Raw genomic sequence first — 24695 nt, 5'->3', positions numbered from 1 at the left:
TGTTTATAGCTATATTTCTGGAATTCTTGTCTATAGCCAAGGGTAGGGGGATGACCCAGAAGATAAGAATTGTGGTCAGCTGTGATTGCTCACCCCTACATCCCCTCTGCAAGGGGGAGTAGCTGCAGACCTGATCCACTCTGGGCCAGAAGAGTCATTGGCAGAAGGGAAGGCACTGAGGGGGGCAAAGCCACCAGGTTTGAGCTCCCATGAAGCTGTGCCACAGTGATAGATCCCACAGTTCCAATTCTGCTATGATTCATAGGTTTTCTTTCTTACTTTATTTTGCCTTAAGTTCCCTAGGAAGAATTCCCTTTAAAAAAAAAAAAAATCCCAACCTCGTATTAGCTGTCCTCCCCTCTAGAGAGAAGAGGGAATTTTCTGGCGTGGCCAGCACTGCTTGGGCAGTCAGGGTGCCCTGGGAGGATGGGAATAGAACCACGATGGAACTGGGGAGGCTGAGGTCACACAAGCCTTCCCCTCACCTTCATGCCCTGGTTCCTGCATGGGCAAGCGTACCTGGCCCTCCCTTGGGTTTAGAAATCTAGAAGCTGTGAAGAGAAAAGTAAAGCAAATAAATAACATGGAATTATTGGGTCCTTGAACTCTCAAAGAGAATCATTTTGAAAAGTATCTTCAAGGGATTTGGTTTGTTTTTCCTTTCAGAAGAGAGAGCAACAGAGATGAGGAATCCAGATCTGCCTGCCATCCAGGCATCCTCTCCAAATTGCGTAGGTCAGAGAGAACATGTTATTTATTAGAACCTGACATCTGTTGCTGTGAAACGATAAGCTCCTTTAAAAAGCCTGGCCATCAATTACTGCTAATAGAGCCCTCATCCCAGGAGAACTGCTTACTGTCCTTCCAGCCTACACCAGCCAGGGACCAGGCTGTACCAGGCACAGAACGTTTACAGCCCAGCTCAGCCTCCTCACTCCCCTCGGGCTGGACCCCTCAGGCCATCTTTTAGAGGCTCTGCATCTGTGCCCCTGGCTTCTTTTGATTCCACTTTGTGGCCACTCTGAGGTCTGCTTTAAGGACTGAACCTTACCCCCTTCCCCTGCCATCCTGCCATCCTGCCATCCTGCTATCCTGCTATCCTGCTTTCTCAGTGGAAAACAGGGCTAGAGTTTATTTTCTGAGCTCAGTTGTATAAACTGAAGAAACTTCAAGAAAAGAGTAGCTGGAAAGTCACTACATCTTTGTTGTGGAAATGAACTTTAGAAGTACCCTTGTAAAGCTACCAAGTGCCCAGGGGAGGGCTCAGATGACCCCTGCCAGCCACTGTGAGAATGTGGTGATAACCAGATACAGCTACCTTCCTCGTTTGTGAGTTATAGTCATTTATTTTCTTTCTTAGAAAAATAGGCAGATGTCTTACAGAGCCAAAAGGAAAGGATAAGGGAGTTGGTTTGGATTTTTATAGAACACCAAAGTAGAAACATACATTTATCAATGGAACCAGAGTTGCCTTTGAACTGTTGGAAGAAGAAATGTAACAGTAAGTAAAGACAATGTGAAGAACAGTGGCCTGAGAGTTGGGAGACCTCAGTCTCATCTGGGCACAATTACTAATTGCATGTGTGATGTGTGATCTTGGGAAAGAAACTTCATCTTGGGCCTAATGCCCTCCTCTAAAAGCATTGGGCTAGGAACTAATGATCACTAAGTTCCTGTACATTCAGGGGATTTTAAGTGAAAATTGTGTGTAAGGTAGTTTCACATACTTTTTTATTCGTGTTGAAAAAATTCCATCTCTGTTGCCAGAGGTCAGACACAAATTGAAAACATTACTAAATAGAATTAAGTACACTCTGTACGTGATGCTTTTTTGTACAACCCATATCTGGTATTTATAGAACACTTCAGTTGCGGAACGTGCACACATATGCCCTGAACACACACCCAGTAAAATACTTCTAGATGTAATACACTTTCAGATGTCAAGTTAAAACAGCTTCTTGGGAATTAGGCTTGACTGTTCAGATGTACGTGTTGGTTTCTGACAGGTGCCGCCAGGGCTGCTCAGGGCTGTCATGTGTGATGTGAGTCCAGCCAAGGCAGGAGGGCCGAGTTGCTCATTTCTATCACTTCTCATTAAGGCATGAAGCCTAGAAAAGAGGGAAGCAGCAAAGAACAGTCAGGCCCGTCCATTCTGTGCACATCATTAATGACAAGCAGAGGCCTTGTTTCTTCAGAAATGGGATTCTCTCTGGCCTGTTGGCAGATCATTCAGCATAGGGGACACTGTTGAAAATGAACAAATGAAAGATTCATGACTTGCCGAAATGCAGCTTTATAGAGGTGAGCAGAAACAAGGAGCAGATACTGGATACTGAGGCAGTTACCTCTGCTCAGAGATCAGCAGAATAGCCAATAGCAGAGCCACACTGGGTGGCCAAGCAGGAGTGTATCCAGGAAGGTAGGTGTGACAGTGGGGACCAGTCTCAGAACATAGAGCTCAGAAGGAGCCTTAGAAACCATCTAGTAGAGCTAAGATTGAGTATGGTAAGCATTAACCATTGTGATGGGAATAAAATGAAATAATTGGAATATGACCCTTAGCACAGCATTTGGCATAGACTTGACATTCAATTCATCATTTTCATTTCCTGGAAAAACTTGCTCAAGGCCATACAGTACCATGATTAAGAACACTGTGCCTCTGCTCGCTGGCCCAACCCAAGCCACCTCTGACCTCCCACCTTTACTCTGCCTGTTGCCCACTCCCTTGCTCACAGAAGCAGTACAGGGAAACCAAGGGCTGGAGGTTAGCATGTCTGCATGCACACACCCATCCACCTACCCGATGTGTGGCCTGGCTGTCTTCCTGGTGGCTCACCTGGGAGGCTGAGGTCTGCTGTGGCCAGGGGGAAAGCCCAGGGTATTCTTAAGCAGAAATAGCTCTTCTGGGAGTATAGAGACCTTGTACTGAGTACCTTTAAGGGAAAGTAAACATTCCTGTGGCTGAACTTATCACTAGAATCAGTGGGCAAAAGAAGAAAGGGAATGTTGTAATGGAGCAGGCCTAAAGACAGATGCTGCTTCACAGCCTCCACACTGCAGGAAGGCTGCACGTGGAGAACAGGATGAAAATTTCCAGTGACTCTGATCTTCCCAGACAGACAGAACCCCTGGCACTTAGTCATACCTCAGAGAAGATGGAAGTCAAGAAAGCAGAAGAGCCTGGAGTGATCCAGGGTCATCCTCTATCCAAAGTCCCTTCTGAGGAGCAAAAGTGGTTTGCCTCCTGGTGTGCCCTAAGTGGTCAGGGCTGAGTTGTCAGGTAGAGACACCGTGGCTGTCAGGAGAACAGGCTTCAGGGCAGCCATCGTTGTAAGAATCAAGTGTAACAGTGGTTTCTGCAGTTAAGTTACTACTCGTAATTCATTCAGCAAACATTTAAGAGTTACATATATGATATACAGAGTATGTGCAAAGCACTTGAGACCACAGCACACCCGGTTTAAAGAGCCCCAACTACAAAGCCTGCTGATGGATTTTGGGGGCAATCACTGGGTGACATTCCTTTCTGACAATGGGGCCATCCGTGGTATTAACTGCTTGGTATGCTGGGTATGAGTCAGAATGGCAAAGTGGAAAGCTCGGTTGCTCTTCTAAAAATCAAAATTAAAATTTAGAAGACCAAAATTTCCCACTGGTGGTCATTTTAGGGATCAAATAATCTTTAAATGGACAATGTTTCAGTTATCCAGAAAAGTGAAATTTACAGGAATATATCTGTAAAACCACAACTGTTGTTTTCTCCATAGAAATGATAGTGGATCCCCCAGCCTCTCCTGATCGTCTGATAGATTACGATGATGATGATAAATGTATACCGGGTGCTTGCACTGTAACAGCACAATTCCAAATGCGTCATAGATTTTTAATTCTTAAAAATCTCATAATAACCCTATGAAATCAATACTGCCAGTATGCCTATATTATAGATTGTGAACCTGAGGCCCTGCAAAGCCAGATGACTCGTCCAAGGTCACGGGGTGACATAGCATGGGAACTAAGAATATACCTCGAATTTCCCGACTTTTTGACTACATTCTGTTCTTATACTGCCCTGCCTCTCTTCCTTCCAACTCAGCCAGGCAACTGAGCTCAGCATTCTGTTTAGAACTGCAGCGTGTCCAGGCTCTCAGCCTTGGTTGACACCCAAGTTCAGAGTGCCTCAGTATCTGGACTTGCAGATTTTTTTTTTTTTTTTGACTTGCAGATATTTTGATTAGGCTTTCCCCAGATCACCAGCACCCTTTCATCCACTCATTCATTCATTCATTTATTCAGCAGATGAATACAGTAAACACTGTATTCAAAGTATGTATCAGACACCATGATAAGTGATGTGTGGGACCCAGTCCCTGCCTTCACTGAACCAGAGGAAGGGTAGAAACTCTACATAAATACCTCTCTTATAAGGCAGCAATGTGTGCCTTGTGCAGGTGGGATACGCAGTAGGAGCGGAAATGAGATCTGTTTCCCGAGATCAAGGAGGCTGACATTGGAGTATGGGTAAGATGGGACAGAGGGAGGAAGTTCCTGCCAGAGGGAACAGACTGCCTGAGGCCAGGAAGCACGGGGGTTCTGGGTAAGCCAGGATACACTGAAGAGGTAGCAGTAGATGATGCAGGAGAGAAGAAGAGAAAAGAGGCACATAGCAGTTCTGCAGGGTGGAGGGAACATGTTCTCTGGAATCAGACCAACCAGAATTCAGATCCTGGTTCTGCCACTTTGTAGTAGTATTTTTGTTACCCCTGCAGACATTGGTTTTCTCATCTGTACATGAGGGTAACAGTCCTCTTTCACAGAGGATTGTGAATGTTAAATGGGAAACTGATTGTAAAAAGCCTGGCATATTGTTGGTGTTCAACTAATGGTAACTATGGTAATTAACTGTCACGCTAAGACATTTGACCTTTTCTTCTGTGGGCAGTAAAGGTTTTCTTAAATCCATAAATTACATTTTAATACAGTGTTCTGCCTGGGAGTAGATGTATAAATCATGGTAGGTCCTTCTGAGCCTTGGAAACAGTAACAAAGGCGGAAGAAACTAAGTTCTATGGTCACATTGGTGGAACACTATAAAGGAATGTTTGCCTTGGGTCCTTTCACCCCTGCTTTGCCACTTCTGTGCCCAGGGCTTTCAGAGACCAAATAATTTAGTGTAAGTAGATCCCATGCAATATTTAGGACACACTTATACTAAAAGGTTATTTGTTGTTTGCCTGAAATTTAAATTTCATTGGGCATCCTACATGGGGAGGGACAGCCCAAGAATCAGTCAGAACCATCTGTGTGGCTTTTTGTGGAAGGGAACTCACCAGTCTTCTAGGTTTCTCTCTTGGGTAATAAAGGCTCTGCACAGCTGGCTTTAGGCAGTGCCTTCCAGCCACTTCTTGGGCAGAGATGTTAAATGCTGGTGGGTGCCCCTATATGTTTGGGGGTGGGAGTAGAGGTGATGTGGGTTGCCTTGTACCAGTCTTCTCATATCCCTACCCTCTTTCTTCAGAAAAGAAAGCCATTTGTGCAAACAGTTGGCAGAATGAAGACAGCCTTTGTGGTCTGATAACTTGTCTCACAGAATAAGTGCAGGCTCTCTTTCACAGAGTTTCTCTTCCAGGAAGATTGCTTAAGGTGGGAACTTCAGCTGTCCCTTGTGGTATGACTTGAGATGGCCAGAGCAGGGGTGATGGTAACTGACCAAGTACTCCCTGCTCTGGAGAGTCTGAGGATCAGAACCTTGGAGCTAGAGGGCAAATCCAGCTGCCCCACCTCTTTAATATTAATTTTAAGGGAATTTGAAAATTCCAGTGCACTTATTTAGTTGATTTCTGAACATCTTCTCTGGGTTACCTTTTTTTTTTTTTTTTAAAGATTTTATTTATTTATTTATTCATGAGAGACAGAGACACAGGCAGAGGGAGAAGCAGGCTCCATGCAGGGAACCTGACGTCGGACTCGATCCTGGGACTCCAGGATCAGGCCCTGGGCTGAAGACGGCGCTAAACCGCTGAGCCACCCAGGCTGCACTCTGGGTTACTTGTTAACAGTTGTCTCCAGATCTCCCATCTTGAGTGGCCTTTGGTGCTGCCATAGCCAGCTTTATGCTTGACTCATCCTGTCCTTGAGGCCGAGTTCGTTAAGCCCCTAAGAGTGAGATCACTACTGGTAGGGAGTTAATGCACTTTCTAAGACCAGCTTGATCTTGGCCCTCCCCTTTGGTGCCTCCTTGCTGATCCCTTTGCCCCACCCGACCAAGTGCTCTGCGGTTGAGATGGAAAAATCCACCTTAGAGCAGATGGCATTTAACCTCAGTTTCAGAGGCATAATTTGTCCCCGTAACATGAGGTGAAAATTAAAACAACGCAGGGCGTAGGTTTGAGCTGAACAGCGCCCTTGGGCTTAAGAGTGACTTTGACCTATTCCTCCCAGACCAGAATGATTATCCAGCTGCCAGAGAGTTCTTAGAGGAATCACTTTATTAAATGGTGTCACCAGTGAGGTGGTATTAGCCCTAAGACCGGCTTTATCTGCACACTCTGAAAGTAAACCTGACCGTGCAGGCAGAGCTTGCCCACGTGGAAGCCCGGAGCAGCGATCATGGGATCTTCCACTCTTTTCATTTTCTTCTTCTTGCCACAACCTGTCATGAGACCAAAAAAACTTGTTTTGAAAATGCTTGACAGCCAAAACAACCTGTTCTCAAGCCCTAGACAAGAGGGTTTGTCGTCTCTGACCATTTACGTCCTGTTAGATGTTTGACTAGCTGCTGACTGGAAAAAATGAATTTTCTGTTTTCTTCTCATATTGTTCACAGACAAGTGCCAGTGGCTTCACAGGACCTTGTTTCCCCTTTTTTTTCCACCAGAGACATTTTAAGACAGGGCCTGAGTCTCACTGATGAATGAACTTTAGCAACATATACTTAGAAGGATATAACCGATGGTTACATCTCTGCAAGCTGAGCTTGATACGTGGGTTGTCTTTCCCAGTCCTATTAGGCTTTAACCTGTGATTTTCCACTTTCATTTCGGTCCTCTCTGAAGTTAAATGTGAGAGCCCAACTCTCCAGTTTCCCCAGGGGCTAGCTTGGCCTTTCACACACCCAGGGCTCGAAGGCCTGCGGCAGTATCTCTTTTCCTCCCCTCAAGCCATGCAGGTCTCAGTTTGGGATGGTCTTGGGTGGGTCCTGTGCCGGTGAAGGAGTCACTTAACTCCTTCTCTGAAAAGTCTCAGGGTTGGACTTGAATAAGAATTGGCAAACAACAGCCGGTTGTCTGTTTTTATAAATAAAGTTTTATTGGAACATAGCCACACCTGGTCATTTACATATCATCCGAGGCTGCTGTCATTACAAGGGCAGAGTCAAACTGTAGAGATAGAGTATATGGCCTACAAAACAGAAACTAATTACCATTTGACCCTTTACTGGAAAAAGTTCACTGATCCCTGGACTAGATGGTCTTTAGGGTTTTCAGATCCAGGTTTCTATGGCTTTTGAGCTTGGGGCAGGCAGTCTTTTTAATAACAAGAGTTCCCGAAGTAACTAATAAGGGACTTAACTCCACTTGTAGTAGTTTGTGTCTGTAGTAGTTACGACACAAAACATGCTTTGGGATTGTTGAAGTCTACAAACAATGGGGACTTATTCTGCTGTTTTTACTTTTTATTTTGCTACATGCCTATGTTGATCTGCTGGCTCTGCCATCCATGGTGTTCACCAGTTTTAGAAAAAAGATACCCCAGCTGTGCAGGTCTGATAGCATTCAGTGGCATGGTTCAGGGTGGGACACCATTTGTACCCCATGGAGGAGAGCACTAATTTTTTGGCGTGATAGCCATGGCAGTAAAAGGAAGCCAAATACTGCCTTGAGAACCTGTGTGGCTGCCCACACCTGCCCCACCCCCTTTCTGTCTGTCCATGAGTCTGGGCTGTAGGATGGGGTGGAGTAGCCCAAGTCTGGTAGGTTCGTGGCTGTGGTGAGAAAAACAAATGGGTCCTGAAGATGCCTTTAAAAAATTCAGAGACTAGGAAAGAACTAATCTCTTTCATTTTCTTCCCTCATTAGCAACCCAAACAAGATTCTAATTTATAAAATTTGCATCCTAGTGACATGCATCCCCTGCCTGTAATAGAGAATCCAAAGTACAGAAATGAATGATCCTCTTCTAGGGCCACGCTGGTCTGTAAAGAACTTTTGTGCTAACTAGAAGAGGTGCCCCCTTTGGGTTGGTGCAGAACAGAGTTCAACTAATAGCTTTGGGAATTAAAAAATTAAAAACCCTGTCTGTTTCTCTGGGTGGGCATACAGCCCTGGGAGAGCACACAGCTTAGCAAGTAGAGCATGGAAGAACTTTTGGCTCCCACTTGCTCCCTTGGCCAGTCAGATGCCTTTGTGCAGAGTAGAAGCTGCACTCCCAAATGTATCAGCCCCTCTTGATACCTGATATCTTAGACATCTGTGGGACCTCCTCACAGAGGCCCTGCTGGCCAATGACAAGTTAACACTGCTTGGCCTTGGTTTCTGAGGCCACGGCAGCCTGGGCTGGCTCCTGGCATGCCTATTTTACCTGTCCCTGCCAGCGGTGCTGCATGGCAAGGGTGGCTCAGAGCCTCAGGGCTGGCAGAGGGGCGTCCCACCGCCAGAAGCATGAAGACTTGGTCCCCTCCCAGCAGGCATCATAGAGTTTGATCTACTTGAGGTGCATATTGGAGAGCCCACGTCCTGGCTCTTCTTTGCCAACCTGTGACCTGAAACTGGCTCTCAGCTTCAGGAATGCACGTGACTTTCAAGAGTTGTGTCTCAGAGGTAATGTGCGAGCAGCACAAAAAAAAATGTGTTAAGAGGTCCAGAAGACGGCATCCCGGATGGCCCAGCGATTTGGCACCGCCTTCAGCCTGGGGTATGATCCTAGAGACCCGGGATCGAGTCCCACGTCAGGCTCCCTTCATGGAGCCTGCTTCTCCCTCTGCCTGTGTCTCTGCCTCTCTCTCTCTCTCTGTGTGTCTGTCATGAATAAATAAATAAAATATTTTTAAAAAGAGAGGTCCAGAAGAGATGAGCGGTTGGAACTGACCTCACTCCCGAGGCATTGGGTTACATGTCGCCCGGTGTGTGCAGTGACACCATTCCACCGGGGCACCCCTCCTCCGCAGGGTGTGTTGTCAGAGTGGTTTTCAGAAGGTTGTTATGAACTCTCCATGGATGAGATGACTTTGTGGTCAGATATGGTTTCCAGCTCTCAGCTCACATTGGGAATTGTGTTCAGGCCAGCCGTGTGAGCAAATTTTGAAAGATTCCTAACCTACCCTTTCCATCCCACATCTAGTAGCGGTTCCCAGCAGTTCAGAGGCTAAAGGATTGGGAAGAAAGAGAAACTGGGAGCCCACTATAGCTCAGGACTTCATATCTACTTTCTGTCCCCTTTCTTGGTTCTGCAAGGCTGCTGGGAACAAGAGGAAATGGTTTGTCATTGTCTCAAGCCCCTAAAATGTGCAGAGCTCTCTGCTAAGGAACAGAGTCCTGTGTATAAGAACTACTATCTGTGCCCTAGAAAGATGCCAGAGAGAGGGAAGGAGTGGGACGTGGGCATCCGTGCTACCGCACCCTGTGGGGAAGGGTAATGGTAGCCCAGTGAAGCCAGGCCTGGGGAAGAACCCTGTAGTTAACTTGGGACCAGAGGCCCAGGAGCTGAGAAACAGAAAGCTTACACTTAGCAAATGTTTCTGATTTTGAAAACTTACTACTTCACCTCAGCAGGCTCACAGTGATGCCCCTCGCTTTCAGCTGCAGATGCTCTACACAGACATGGGATTGGGGTTGGGAGCAGCTCTGAGCTGGGCCCTTCCGGTGGCCCATCGTGACCCAAAGCCGGTTAGTAGAATGGGAGTGCCTCAGCACCATGCCCTTTTTGCTCCCAGCCTGTGGCCTCAGGAGGGCTCAGAAGATCTTCCCAGGTAGGCTCTGTGCTCACATGGGGCACTCGCTTGTACCGGGAGCCCCTGTGCCTTCACCACACAGCTGACCTCCTGCAGGTTACCTGTTCTCTTCAAGTCTTGTCTCTTCATATATCTAGGGAGGGGGTAGAGCAGTGGTATCTCTTTCATACACTTGATTGTTGCTTGGATTTTAAGATTTTATTTATTTATTCATGAGAGACAGAGAGAGAGGCAGAGAGAGAAGCAGGCTCCCTGTGGGGAGCCCGATGCAGGACTGATCCTGGGACTCCAGAATCACGACCTGAGGGCAGACGCTCAACTACTGAGCTACCCAGGCACCCCTGTTGCTTGGATGAAAATGAGGTTATTTTCAAAGCAGATTATAAACTATAAAATACCAAGTATCAAGGTCATTCATTCGTTTACTCAACCAATGTCAAATGCCTGCTAGACTCCAGCACTATTTAGGCAGTGGTCACAGGTATTCCAGACCCTCTTGTAAAGAGGAACTGTGCCAGCAGTGCTTCTTGACTGGAAGTGAAGCAGGAGGTGCTCAGAGTGTGTTCCTGCAGCCATGTTGGGGGGGGGGGGGGGCGGGAGGAAAGGAAACTAAAATGGTTTGAGCTCTTACCACGTGCCTGGCACAGCTTCCTCATAACAACCACACAAGTTGAGTCCTATGGGAAACACTCGGAGATTCAGGGTGGTTAAGTAGCTTTCCCAGAGACACACAGGTACCAAGTGACCGATCCATATTTGAATCTGGATCTCTCTGACTCCAAAATCCACATTCTTCCCTCCGAGCAGGTAGGGATGGTTAGGGGGTGCTCCTCTTGCCACAGAATGACACACTCTCTCTAAACGCTCTGATTTGTCTTCTCTCAAATATCCCCCAGATCAATGACTCAGGCCAAATCCTGGCCAAAAATGATCACCCCTGATTCTAGGCCAGAAAGTGGGAATCATGTGAAAGCAAAGCAGAATGAAGCTATATCACCACAAGCCAAACCTCATGTTCATGAGGGTCCAGGTTTTAGGAAAACAACAGCCTTCAATGCATGCTCAAAATTCCTTCTGTGGCAAAGCCCCATGAGAAAAATCTCACCCAAACAATGTACTCTTGGCAAAAGGAGGGTGGGTGTCTTTTCAGGCATAAAGCTACCAGCAAGGACCCAGAAATCACTCAAAGGAGTTGTTTATTAACCCCAGGAGAGCTAGCTTTGGGAAACAAGCTTAGCAAAGGATTTCACTTGCCCCCATCATGAGGCCTGTCTTGCCTCTAACTCCTTGGAGAGGAAAGGGGATCACGGAACTCTTGTCCTGATGTCAGTTCCCGGCTCAGCAACTGGCACATCCTTTTCTTAGGTTTAGCACCAAGTATTTATTCTGATAAAGAAGGGTTTAAAAAAGAATGAACAAGGTCATTATCTGGCTTGGTCTGCAAAAACCAGTCCCTACAATTGACAGTTACTGCCTAAACTTAATAGATTTAGGAAAAAAGGATATTCATTCACTGTTAGTCAATCATTTGACAGAAAATGAGAGTATTTCTGTGTCACTGAGGTACAGTCCCCCCAAAATGAACATAGAGGTCCCCAGTGTCTACACCAGAGGGGATGGGGAATCTAAAGAGCCACTTCAAAGCTGAGTAGACCCAGGGCTCCAGAACCAGCAACATTCCTGCCCAGGACTCCTGCCCACAGTGTTCAGGAAGGCAGCCTGGCCCTGGGGCCCAGAGCGCATGGTGGAGGCTCAGCTGCCCTGACCATTCAGTTCACCAGGGCCCCCTAAACCTTGGCTGACTGTAAGCCACTGTGCTCCGCTTGAGGGTGGTCACAGAAACAGGCAGCATGTATACAAGAGACATCAACCTGCTCAAGCAATTCAGGAAGGATGTTTTGTTCCACAAGACACAAGTAGGACCGAGGGGCAGGGGCTCCCAAGGGACAGATTTCAGTTTTGAATAAGGGAAAACAGTATAACTAGTAGACATGCCTTTAAATAATGAGCTCTCCCTCATGAAAGGTATTCAGGCCAGGGCTAGAGGATCATCCCTCGGAAGTACTGTTAGGGCAAGTCCTGCCTTGGGCAGCATCCCAAGATCTCCTCCACTGTGTTTCTGCTTAGTACCAAATGAGTGGCTCAACAGTGGTGCTATGGCTTCAGAGGCAGGACAAATGCCATGGCTGGGGTTGACAGCCACCGGCTTTGTGGAGGGCCTGATGATCATGCCAGGCCTTGAGGGTGTGCAGATTTGGTAGGAAGGGAGGCCCCCAACATGTTGCACGGTCCAGAAAAGTTCCCTTTACCTGCAAAAAGCAAATGAGTGCCTGCTTAACTGGCTCCTCCCAGAGTTGGAAAGGGGAATTAATTACTGTTTGTGATATACTTTAAGATTCCCCGATGAAAGACCTTGTATAAATGCAAATTATTATTATTGTCATTAAAGGTGCTAGACGTCTGGCCTGCTGGATAATGCCCTGGCATAGCTCTGAGCAGAAAAGAAAGCACTCTCCAGGCAGAAAGTTTGCTCTGGTTGTTCCAGAGCAATAGCACTAAGAAAGAGCGGGTCACAGAGGGCTTGGCTTATGACTATGAAAGTGAAGCCACTCAGCTCCTGACCAGAATTAGCATGCAGCCCTCTGCTCTGGGAGTCACGCGTCTGTGTGCCTCTGAGGGCCAGGGCCCTACTCAGATTCATTCCTTGATCCCTGTAAGATCCGGCCCCATGACTAGAGCAGGAGCTAGCCATGAATGAGCAAAAGTTTGGCTGTCTGCTGTTCTGAAGGATGAAAGGAAGATGGCCAGGATGGATGCTGGCCACCCAATCTTGGGGTCCTATGTCAGATCTAGAGACAAAAGGGAGAGATCTAGAAACCTCAGATATATGATGTCTCCAATGATGCTTATTAAGGCTTTGAGAGAACCCCTCTAGCAAAGCACAGGGAGAGGTGGTTAATTAATTACTGTTTCCACTTAAAGACACTGTCTCTGGGTAAATTGGTTGGATTGCTACCAAAGGATGATGATGATGATGATGATGATAATAATAATAATAATAATAATAATAATAGATAATAGAGTATTAGACCTGGAAGTGAACTCAGAAGCCATCCCTTCACTTTACAGATAAGCCACCTGGGGTTCAAAGAGGTGAGATGGCCCATCCCCAGTCACATAGCAAGTTAGAGGCAGAGCTGGGATCACACTTCAGGCCTCCCCATTCCTAGTCTACAGTTCAATTATATCAAGATAGTAATACCGACCATTTTACAGCACTTGACAGACATAGTACTTCTCAAAAACCCTGGAGAGTTTTAGGATGCCAGATGACTGTAATATTAAAGGATCTTCTGGGGTTCCTTATTTAGAGAACATTTGTGATGCCTGTCATGTGCATCTGGGTAGATCGCACATGTCTTTCTTGTACTTTCTTTCCCGTCTCACGGACATTCAGGGTAGGCCTCCTTCTTCATTAGGGTGCTTTCATACTTCGAGGAACCAGAGGGACAAGCAGAGGGAGGCCAGGTTCATCCCTTTATCCCTTGTTATTGCAGTCAAAATTCTACTGCAAAGCCACCCGGTGCAGGTCCCTAGGAGGGGGACTGAAGAGACCAGTCAGCACCTCTGGACACAAAAGCCTCTAAGAGGGAGGTCCGTTTAGAGGGGTTTGCAAGAACAAATGTGGGTGTAACGGGAGCTGGCAATAAGGAACTCTAAATTCATTACTGGGCTGTGGGCAATTCCAGTTTTAATAGAGGAAACTGAAATATAACTAAAGTGATGTTTGGGAGGGGAGGCTCAGCAAATCAAAGCACTGGAGAAATCCTGTAGTGCACTCCCTTACTGTGTAGACAAGGGTTCTGACTCAGGGTCACACAGCAGCCCAGAGGTAGAGCCCTGGTTTCCCTACTACATCACTAGCTCTTTTTCCTCTGGAAACCATGGCTCTGTGGAAAGAATGTGTACTTTGTAGTCAGGCAGCTCTGCATTTATAAATAGCATTGCCACCAGTTACCTGTGTGATCTTAGAAAAATTACTGAATCATAGATTTCTCATTGGCAAGGACAGATAATAAGGCCTACCCAGTAGAAGGCCCAGGAGGAGAAGTCAACGTAAAATAATACAGATGAAAGCAGCACGATATCTAGCATGTAGTAGGCACCCCCCTCCTTTATTCTTGCAGCTTCCACGGTTTGTTTGGTTTTTTAACCGCAATCCACGGGAACACATTTATCTTATATCCTAATCCAATATTTATAACTCAAACAAAAGTTTCATGAAAAACTACTTTCCCTTGCTGCATGTGATACACTCTGATGTTATTTTGTTTCATTTGAATGCCAGTCGGGACCCACTAAATTGATTTTACAACCCACTACAACCATCACACCCATCATTTGAACGAGCCTATTTGATACCACGTGTAGATCTCATTTACCCACATTGCATGTGTGCCGGCCCTTTCCTTCCAGTCCTTCCTTCCTGCTCTTGCTGTCTGTAACTGGTACGTGGGCCCAGAGCTCCCTGTAGACAGCCTGCGCAGGACCCCGGGCGTGGCACAGAGGAGAAGGAGCCCTGCAGAGCAGGTGAGCCCCTCTGCCTGAACTCACCCTGACCGTCCGCGGGGCACTTGACCGAGAGAACCCGTGAGGCCTTCCACCTGCCACGGTTCTGCCTCCCGCCAGCCTGCTGGAGAATGCCGCTACTCTCCCAGCCCAGCATTGCCTACCTGAAGTTTCTGTGAAGGCCCCTGCAGCCCAGCGGGGCGGGGAGGCCTCGGGCACCCTTTCCCATTACATAATTTCTTCTTTTGGAATTCTGCTCTTCTGTCTGTAAACCCCAGAGCCAGATGTCTGGAAATAGGATTCCAGCTGCCAGGAAAGGGGATTAGAAAGGGAAAGAAGAGGCCAGTGGCCATCCTTGCCGCCCCTCCCTCAGGTGTGCATGGGACATCTATCTGTGAGCACCCTGCTGTGCGGATGAATACCTGAAGAGCAGGAGGGGCCCCAGCAGCCACGGAAGACATGAACTGCGGCCTCCAGATGCTGAGAGTCTAAGTGGGAGAACCCAGATTTCAGCAGACACCACTTTATTATTTTTTTTTAAGATTTTATTTATTCATGAGAGACAGAGAGAGGCAGAGACACAGGCAGAGGGGGAAGCAGGCTCCATGCAGGGAGCCCCACATGGGACTCAATCCCGGGTCTCCAGGATCACGCCCTGGGCCAAAGGCAGGCGCTAAACTGCTGAGCCACCCAGGAGTCCCCAGCAGACACCACTTTAAAGCCCCAGGGACATTCTCTAGAGAGGACAGGATTGTTCTGTGCCCCCAAAGACTTGATTTCCTAAGTGTCAGTCTTCTGGAGGTCAGCACTCTCTTACAGAGGCTGATGCCGGGCAGTGGCGAGCGGGAACCTCGTGGCACAATGCCCACTGGAGTGTGACTTGGGGCTGGGACCTACACTCAGCGTGGCCAGCTCAGCGGGGCCCCTGAGCACTTCCCTTTTGAGGTCTATCCTTTGGTTTTTCCCGCTTCACTGACTAAGAGCGGGGGGCGGGGGGGGGGGGGGGTAACCTGTGACCTTAGCAGTGACTCGCTGCCATCAGGCGGTCAGCTTCTCCTCAGCGCGCAGGTGAGCACAGAAGCAGCCCTTGCCCTGGCAGGGCCCATGGAGGGACCTTGGCACCCTCCACCGGCATCCACACAGCCATCTGCCGAAGCCAGTGCTCAGCTCCTGTTCGTGCAGCCTCAGGCAGAGCAAGCAGAAGACGGGTGCCCGCTGCCGAGGCCCCTGCCATCTGAGGCACAGTGGGCAGGTGCAGACTGGGACACAAGGTGAGCACAGGGCTGTGGCTCTGCTCTGGGGCCCCAGTCAGTGCCCTCTCCTTAGCTCCCCCACGCACTGTCTGGCTTCGGGTACACCCCGTTATCTCAGCCCACCCCCCCACGTGGGGGCCCCGCCTTTTTCAGCGGCCACACGATACCCTCTCCTCCCAGCCTATCCTCAAGTAGGTTCAGGATGGATATGGCATCAGGCTGAGGGGAATGAGATAGGGAGGACTGGCCCAGACTCTGCCCCTAGCTCCTGGGCCTCTGGTCAGCCTTGGGGCAGACCTGCCTGCCTGCCTGCTTCCCTCCTTCCTTGCTTCATGCGCTGAGCTGGCATCGCTTGCTGTGAGGCCCAAAGGAAAGTGAGCCCTACTGAACATTCAAGGTGGACCATCCCCGGATTCTGCCCTTGGCTTACAGAGAAGACCTATGCTAGCAGCCGTAATTATTGTATGCCGTGTTAGAGGAACCACTAACTTTTCTGGCCCTCAGTTTTCCCTTCCCTGTCATGATTGAGCTGTAGGACCTCTGAGATTTCCTTTTGTTCCAAAATTTTATAATTCTAAAGCCAAATGTCTATATTCGCTTGAGAAATATGTTGAGTCGCTGTGTGTTGAGCCCTGTACGCAATGCTGGGACGCCAAGCAGGATGAATGTGACCATGGTCTGCCCTCAAGGAGTGGATGGTGGCTGTGGCAGGGTGGTTGGAAGAGGACAGATGTGTGCACGCAGGGGTGGAGCCTGGTGGAGGTCAGGGGCCCTGTGGCTGGGGGCGGCTCGGGAGCCCATAAGGGCTAGCCATCCCTCCCTGTCATGAGGCCAGCTGACCCCTCCTTCCTCCCTCACCTTCTCATCACACGGCCCCAGAGGAGGCCAAGGGGGCAGAGACACCTGCAGCCCCTGGGAGCAAGAAGCCGGCTGCAAGCTGCCGTAGCCCGGAGGGACTGGCCAGGCTCCAGAGGGCCTCCTTGGAGGACCTCAGAGGAGAGAGAACCACTAGGTAATTTTGATGATTTTAGTAAGCATTTAAAAATACCCTGTGATTTAGAAGGAGCCAGATTTCATCCCAATACTTTGATGTCTAGGTTCCTGGTCAGTTGTTTGTTGAAATCCTCCTAAAACGGCATCTGATTTAATTCAACACATACTGAGACTACAGTTCCAGCCGCCGGCAGTCTCACAGGCGAGGAGCCCGAGCTGTACAAGATGTAGTCTAGACACCAATCTAAACATTCCAGACTCAAGGCAGACCATGGCTGGGCCTGAGGTGGGAGGCCCCGTGTGCCATGGAATCCAGCAGAGGGAGGATTAATTCCAGCTGAGGCTGAGGGCCATTGCATGAAGCCAAGAGCACGTGAGGTGAGGTGCCCAGTAAGGTATCAAGCCTCTGCATCTCAAGCGTGTTGATTTTCTTGTTTTGGAAGTTTGAACCCCCTAAAAATGAACCAGGCATCCTCAGGGATTGGCACATTTACGGTGACTATGTGAACCAGTTACAACCACTTGTTTGTTCCTAAAGCCCACACCAGAGAGCCAAGCTGATGTCGCTTGGGGCACAGCCACAAAATAAGCTTCCATTGTGCCAGTCACTTGCACCCAGAGCTGGATGGGCAGTCTTCATCGGGGCCTTTGGAGGGTTTGGGGTGAAGGATATTGGAGTAGAACCAGGTCTCTTTGTAGAGATCCTATTTTAAGGATAACCCCTATGACACAAGTAACCCCAAATGAGTCAGTGTGTACAGTGCCCATCCAGGACAATGAGGACAAAGCAAGACCACGAGAAATGATTAGCAGGACTTGTCTCACACTATTTACAGGACTGCTTTGATTTTCAGACCACAATCGGTTTTCATATGACTGATTAAAAACATGTGCCAGTTGAAGTCACAGCTGCAGAAGAAAAGTGGAAAAAGCAATGAGCCTTAGATGTTTTGGAACTTGCCTCTATTTGCAAAAATGAATTCTGACTTGATTTATATTTCCTTGATTTCCTGACAATGAGGGTCATGTCCCTGAACCACTTCTCCCACCCCACCCCACTCCACCACACGTTGGCCTGTCTCCGACAACACCATAAAGCTCATCTCATGATTGCCCAGAGAAAAGTATTTGAATTCCAGCAAGAGACTATGGAGTTCTGTTTCAGAAGAAGATCATTGTAATTTGGAAAATAAGAAGTCCCCCCAAAAATGAGGCAAAAGGCAGCAAGGCCACGGGGTCTCCCATGTGGCCCCTTATGTGGCTGTGGAGTGAGAAGCATCATTCCAGGGGTGCCGAGATCAGGGTACCAGTGGGCAGGTACCTTCCCTGAATTCCCAAAGCTTCTGTTTTCTGGCCTGCCAACTGAGAGCAGGGCTTCCTGCCACACTGGACGGGGGCGTGCTTAACCTGCCTCCTGTAGCTCCTTCCCTTTCTCCAGAGCCCCTAACCTCTTTAGGCTTTCTTTTCTGTTTTTGCTTTTGTTTTCTTAAAGCTGTATCGGTTCAGATGTTCAGGTGTTGATCTCATGGATTTCTGTTCTTTTGAAAAGATCCATCAAATAAATATGGAACTATAGTTCCAGGAGGGAAAATCCCTGTTGATGAGCCTTTGTTGGGCAAAGTTCCTAACTGTCTTGCCCTGAAGGCCTCTGAGGATTTCCCTGATGTTCCCTGTCATAACTAACTCTTCAGGGTCTCCAGAGCCCCTTCCCCAGAACACGCTAACACCTTGTTATGGCACCTCCCCTCGGTAGGAGGACAGAGGGGCACCTGAGGAACCAGCCTTCCATCCTTTTTTGTGAAGTGCCTGTGGTGCCACTAAACATCTTCTTGGAGCCCCGCGGGGTTCTTCGCTGATCTTGTCTTATTGGTGAAAGAGCATCGCAAATAGTAACAGCCGCCACCGCAGCCTGACTGCACTGCCGCCACCTGTGACGTGGCTAGGGCTAGGGCCCCAACTTAACAGATGAAGAACCAAGACCCAAAGAAGTTAAGTGGCTTGCTCAAAGTCATCTTAAAACCATAACTGGATGGCATTAAGAGATCATCAAGTATAATCTTCCTGTTACGGGTGAGGAAACTGAGTCCCAGTTCCAGATGACACAGCAAGCCAAAGCCTGGACTGAACACATGTCTTCTGCTTCATGACTCAATACTCTTTCCACTTGACCCACTGACACCCCCTTACAACACCCTATTACCGACCCTTCCTGAACAGAAGGGGGACCCAGCCAACTTTGATGGCCCCATCATGGGCAACAAGAGCCCTGTGATTCTTAAATATCCCTCTAGTTCCCAAACCACACCCTTGACCAGAGCCTTGCACAGAAGCACACCCAGCAGGCTCGGGCAGAGACAGCAGAGCCTGCAGGTGCCTCTTGGTGCACAGCTCATCCTTAGATAACCCAAGTGTGCCACTGGCAGCTCTGGACTGGATTTCAAGAGATACACAGTGTCCCGACAAGGTTGGCTGGGCATCCAACCCCGACACTGGCCATCTCTGTGCCTGCAAGTGCCAGCTCAGTGTGATGAGCGAGAAGTTATCCAAGAAGCCACGGCGGAAAGGACGAACTGAGGGCGGGACCCAAGGCCCCTCTTCTTCTGCAGCCACACATGCTCCAGCTGTTCCCACAGACTCAGAGCCTCTCCCCTCAGGCCCAGCACGGTCCCCATGGTAACAGTTGACATCTATCAATCATCTCTTAAGCCAGGCACCAAGCCAAAGGCTGACTTGGACCATCTCATTTAATCCTCACAAGGATTACCCTTCAAGGCAAGTTAAGGTTATTTTTCCCCTTTTATAGTTGAAGAAATTAAAGCTAATGAGGTGAGTCACTTGCCCAAGCGATACAGCCAGTAAGGAACAGCACCAGGCTGGGAGCCCAGGTGTGGCTGGCTCCAGAGCACACGCCACACACCAGGCCTTGTCCTTCCTGACCCACGGCCTGCAGGACCTTGGAGATCACCAGGCTCAGCTCCCTGTACTTTGTTCATGAGGAGGGTGACACCTGGAATGGGGAAGGGATTTCCTGCTGAATGCCCCCCTTCCCTGTTGCCTGGCTCCTGTTCGGAGGGATATGGCTACCTCGCTCCTTGCCTAGGAGCCAAGGCCTGGCCAGAGCTGCTCTGAAGTCATGCAAAACCTACCCAGCTTCGGCCGGAGGTCAGTTCTTGAAGTTTTATTCTTTTCACCTGAGACTCAGGAATTGGCCGGAGCTGTGATTTTATAACGCCTGGAGGAAAGAACCGAGACCAGGGAGGGAGGTCAGGACCTTACTTTGTCTTGAGGCATATTTAGCTCGAATTTGTTCTAAAAATAAATTCACTTCCAGTGTAAATAGATAGAATGATGAGTTTGACCGACACAGGGCCTCTCCCTGCAGGTCCTCTGGGCCAGTCAGTGGAGGTGAGGAGGCCTGCCCTCCCCCGCCCGAGGCCCACTTATACTTCACAGCTTGCCATCCACTTTGTCTTTGGGTCAAAGAGGTTTTTAAAAGGGGACAGATAACTAGTGCTTTTGGCAAGCTATACCCTGGGCAGGTCTCCGTTTTCTCTGATAAAAAGTGAGATAAATGAAAACAGCACTTAAAAAAAAAAATCTGTAAATGGGTGGGAGCCAGTCACCGTTTCCCCTTCCTCCTCCTCCCGCTCCCTGGACTGACTTGTGAGGAGCCAAGCGGAGCAGCCCTCACTGACAACAGCTGGTAGCCTCATGCCTCTAAATAGCCCTCCTCCACACTGCTTCCCCTTGGCGTCACGCAGCTTGCCCTGGCAGGGAAAGCCCAGGACAGAACAGGAAACTTCAGAACTTTCTGAAGAAGGAAAGAGCTTGCTCTAAAGCATGCTCCCTCTTGCCAAGACCTTTAGGCCTAAAGGAGCTCATAAAGTTCTCATCAGCCTGGACCCCCCAAGTTTCTAAGGGAAAACTGAACTGATCCGATTTGCTTCAGGACCGGGACCGTGTGACTCTGGTGCTGCAGGAAGGGAGAGGGAGGGTAGGGGAGGAGGAGAGAGATAGGGAGAGCTCCCTGCCCCAGCAGCAGCCGGCCCCCTCCACTCACTTCATCAGGTGCCTGTTGCAGGGCCAACTTCTACCTCAGATGGGGGGACACTGCCCTGCCCATGGGTGCCGGTGTCGGCCACACTCCACGGGATACTTGAAGCAGCAAAGCAGACACAGTGGACGTTGGCAGCAGCCTGTCAGTCTCTGTCCCTTGAGGATGGGCCACCAGGCTCTCCTCCAGTGGATGCATGCATGTCACTGGGCAAACAGCAGCAGATGGAACGTGGGTGAGAATGAGTGGCCCACACATCTGGGTGATGGCAGACAGTCAGCAAGGTCCCTTCCCACACTATCCCGGGCAAGCGTCATGGTAGGGTGGGCTCGTCACCCCTGCTCACTGTGGGAAGCAAAGCTTCCCTTGCCCTGTCAGCCTGGCTCTAGGCCTGTGGCTCTCCGGACCTCAGCGCCATCCCTCCCATCCATAAGAATGCGTATAGTGGTACAGCTGGCAGAAAAGGGCTTTGAGCTCGTAGGTCTCAGAGACAGTGACAGTTTGGCAAGCTCAGGACTGTGTCAGACAGGATGTGCATGGAAGAGAGTGCTTTATCTTTCTCACTAACTGTTGGCATAATTTGACATTGGAGAATGGGCTGCATTTTTTCAGTCCCTAAATATCACATTTGTCCACTCTCTGAGGCTACTCTCACCTCAATGTGTAATGGACACACCTTAACTCTATTGCAAACCAGTAGCCATCGGTAGTGATGTCACCTGTAGCCACTAAGTCTCGCTGAGTGTTGTCTGTCGGCTGGCCTGTGGGCTCATGGGGAAGATGTGCTCCCCACTTGCCGGGACCCGCCATGCAGCCTGGCAAGTACGACATACGTGCATATGTGGCACACAGTCTGGGAGAAGCACAGAGATTGTCTTGGCAACCAAGCGAGACCTGATAGGAGTCAGGGTATTTGGCCTGAGCATGAATAATGCCCAGAGGTGGGAAATAGCACAAGTGAGGAAAAGCAGGTGGCCAGATGGAGTTGGGGGCTTGCATCCTGGACCATGCATGGGCTTCAGGGGGTCTGGGACAGGATCCTTAGCTTTCATAGCTTCTCTAGGGAGGGGTGCATGAGCCTGAAAATGTGGTGGAAGGACAAAAACAAATTAGTGACATGTTGGAGCCAGAGAGTGAACATCATTGAGTGCCAGGCTGCAAGTCTGGGGAACATGCAGGGTGTGTTTGGGGTAGTGGCAGAGACCCATACTTGAAGAAAATGTATTTAGTTGCAACAGAAAGGCCAAGTAAGCCTGAATCCAGGGGGCAAACAGCCTTCTGCACCAGTTGTGTTGAAAGGTAACAAGACCAGGAGGCATGGGGTGTCACAGAGCATAGAGGGACGTGGTGGAGGAAGAAGAACCTTCAGGAGAATTCACCACAAGGCTTTAGGAGCGGTGGAAACACGGCTCTGTTACAGAAGTACGAATGGGCCAAAGCACATTCATGACAACATTGAGGAACCCTTCACTTGGAGCACAGTGGCTTAAACTCCAGAGGTGTCCAGGTCACAGAGCCCTGCAAGCGGCTGGAATGTGGGACCGGAAGTGTGGCAGAGAAATGAGGGCCCGAGGCCCAGATGGGGTGATTCTGTGCTGAGTGAGTTGTGTGAGCCTGAGCAGAGCACCATGTGTGAGGGATCTGGGGGGCAAGACAGGAGGATTCCAGAGAGAGGGAGCTCACGAGGGGGCACAGCAAGGAGCAGGGAAAGGAGCCCTAGGGTGTGGAATGTCACACGGGAGGACACCTTCCCAAGAGAGGAGCCCTCACATAATGCTGCACAGAGCCTGCGGTGGCCAGGGTGGCAAAAGCCAGGGCAAAGTGGTGACATTTGAAAGCAGTTTCGGTTGACTCAGTGTCAGAGCAGCGGGGCAGGCAGTCAGGTGTCACATAACTGCATAGTGGGGCCCCAGGGCCTTTTGATTTATGCGGGGCTACTTACCCCTGCATCGAAGGAGCCCTGTTAGGGGCCTTTGTGGTCCTGGTGATGACAGGGCCTATTGGTGGCCTGTTCTGATTAATGTCCTTTTCCTGAGTGAGCCACTCTGGATAAGTTAGGTGTGACCACTCTGGCCTCATGTTGAGTCAGGGGCAGGGGAGAGAGATGTTGGTGGCAAGCTCGGATGACCAGGGGCAGGGGGTTCCCACCCCTCCACTTTCTGCCTCCCCTGCTGTCTTTCCGTAGAGCTTTGGGTTCCTAGCTCACAGCAAGCCACCCCTGCCCCCAGTCCCTGATCCCACCGTGCTGCTGGCCCACAACGCCTGTGATGCCGCCTCCACCTTCCTTGGTCGTGCCAGCCCAGCGCCTCACGGTACCTCCATCGGTGCCCTTACCGCCTTGACTGGTGTTACTGATGTGTTTATCTCCTCCTCTAAACTGGGATCTTCTGTTCTGCAGGGGCCCCATCCGGGTCCTCTCGCAGCCCCAGGCGCCTCATACCGTGCCTGGTGGAGCGGGCCCATGTCACATGCGGAGTTCATCTCCACAGATTTGAATCTGGGTTCCAGGAAGGCCAGACGGTCTGCCCCAGATCATGTCAGCTGTCCGTGACTGACCAAGGAAGGGTCTCTCGATACACAGCCTGGCTTTCCTGCCAGTAGACCAAACCGCACATATGTTTGGAAATAAATGGAGACTGTGGAACAGTTAGAAACCCTTTTTATTAGACCCTCTTTGTAGGAAGTCAAAGATCCAACGGAGTGAAGAATACAACTCTTTCCATTTAAGCCACAAAAACGGCTAGGCCACTGGCTTGGCCACTCTGGCTTGTGGGGGGGATCAGGCCCTTGTCTCTGGCCGAGGAGAGGCAGAAGGAGCCTGAGTACTGATGTCTACTAGGAGCTGGCATCCGGGGAGGGCTGGGTACAGGCCCTTTAAGCAGCCGTGCAAGATAGCACAGACGTGAAGTGCATGTCCCTCCCTTGGAAAAATCCAGAGGGTTTTGCATCAGCAGGGAAGGGAAATCCAACCCAAGATGCAGGAACAATAAATAACAACTGTTCTGAGTTAGGCTGAAAGCTCTGAGTTGCACTTTTTTTCAAGTTGTTTGCGCTAACCACATTTTTTTTTCTCCCCCTCTTTCCCACCAGGGCTTATTTCAAAACCTTTGTCCCTCAGTTCCAGGAGGCAGCGTTTGCCAATGGAAAGCTCTAGGAAACACCAGTCTGGAGAGGCGGCCAGCCAGACTGCTGTGTCCACATGCGTGTCAGCACATATGGCTGCTTCCTGGAAGCCGCTTGGAATGCCTTCATGGCAGCGTTCTGCTCACACCGTGGCTTTGCACGCCCCGCCTGGAACCCAAACTGAAGCTGGCTGGTGGTGACCTGGATCCTCGAGTCCCCACCTCTGGTTGCTCCCTCTTTGTTTCCTTCAGTATATTTCTTAGTTGGAAGAAATAAAATGACAAATAATGACACAGTATTTTTCCGGGGAAAGTAAGACATCACAGATGCACACACCCTTATTCCAGGAAGGCCTTTGTCTCTAAGACCTCCCGTCTTTGCCTTTATTTTTCCCTGAAACTAATGTTGTGTATGTGTGCATGTGCGTGTGCATGTGTGTGTGTGTTTTACACCCCAGCATTTCCCACTTGGGGTAGTTCTCCATTGGAAAAGGCGTTGCCTGAATGAATCTGACCACCCTGCGTGGTTTCAGTCACCCACCCAGCCAGGCCCAGGGCTGGTGCTCAGGACCAACTGGGATCCAGCACAACCGCCACTGCCCCCCCCTCCCCAGCTCCCTGTGAGCGCACCATATGCACAGAGGCAGTGATTAAAGTTTGCCAAATGTGCCACCTCCGTCCTCCCCTCTCTCCAGTCCCCCCTCCCAAGGCTGGTGGGAGAGCTCTTTGGGCTCATGCAGCCTCGTGCA

The 24695-nt window shown here is 49.5% G+C and overlaps 1 protein-coding gene across 7 annotated transcripts in view; it reads left to right on the top strand.

Moving 5' to 3' along the window:
* BABAM2 (BRISC and BRCA1 A complex member 2) overlaps positions 1-24245 on the top strand; it is a 405688-nt gene extending 381443 nt beyond the window's left edge. For all 7 annotated transcript variants that reach the window (XM_072767925.1, XM_026016020.2, XM_026016025.2 and 4 more), the window contains one exon: positions 23915-24245. Coding sequence is in view for 6 of the 7 variants with exons in the window: in XM_026016020.2 (XP_025871805.1) it covers positions 23915-24147 (233 nt within the window). In the remaining variant the exon portion in view is untranslated. The remainder of the gene's footprint in view (positions 1-23914) is intronic.
* Positions 24246-24695: the final 450 nt, after the last annotated feature.

The sequence above is a fragment of the Vulpes vulpes genome, chromosome 8, assembly GCF_048418805.1.
Source record: "Vulpes vulpes isolate BD-2025 chromosome 8, VulVul3, whole genome shotgun sequence".
In the NCBI taxonomy this organism is placed as follows: Eukaryota; Metazoa; Chordata; class Mammalia; order Carnivora; family Canidae; genus Vulpes; species Vulpes vulpes.
Note: the sequence above shows the minus strand (reverse complement) of the source record. Positions and strands in the feature narration are given on the sequence as shown.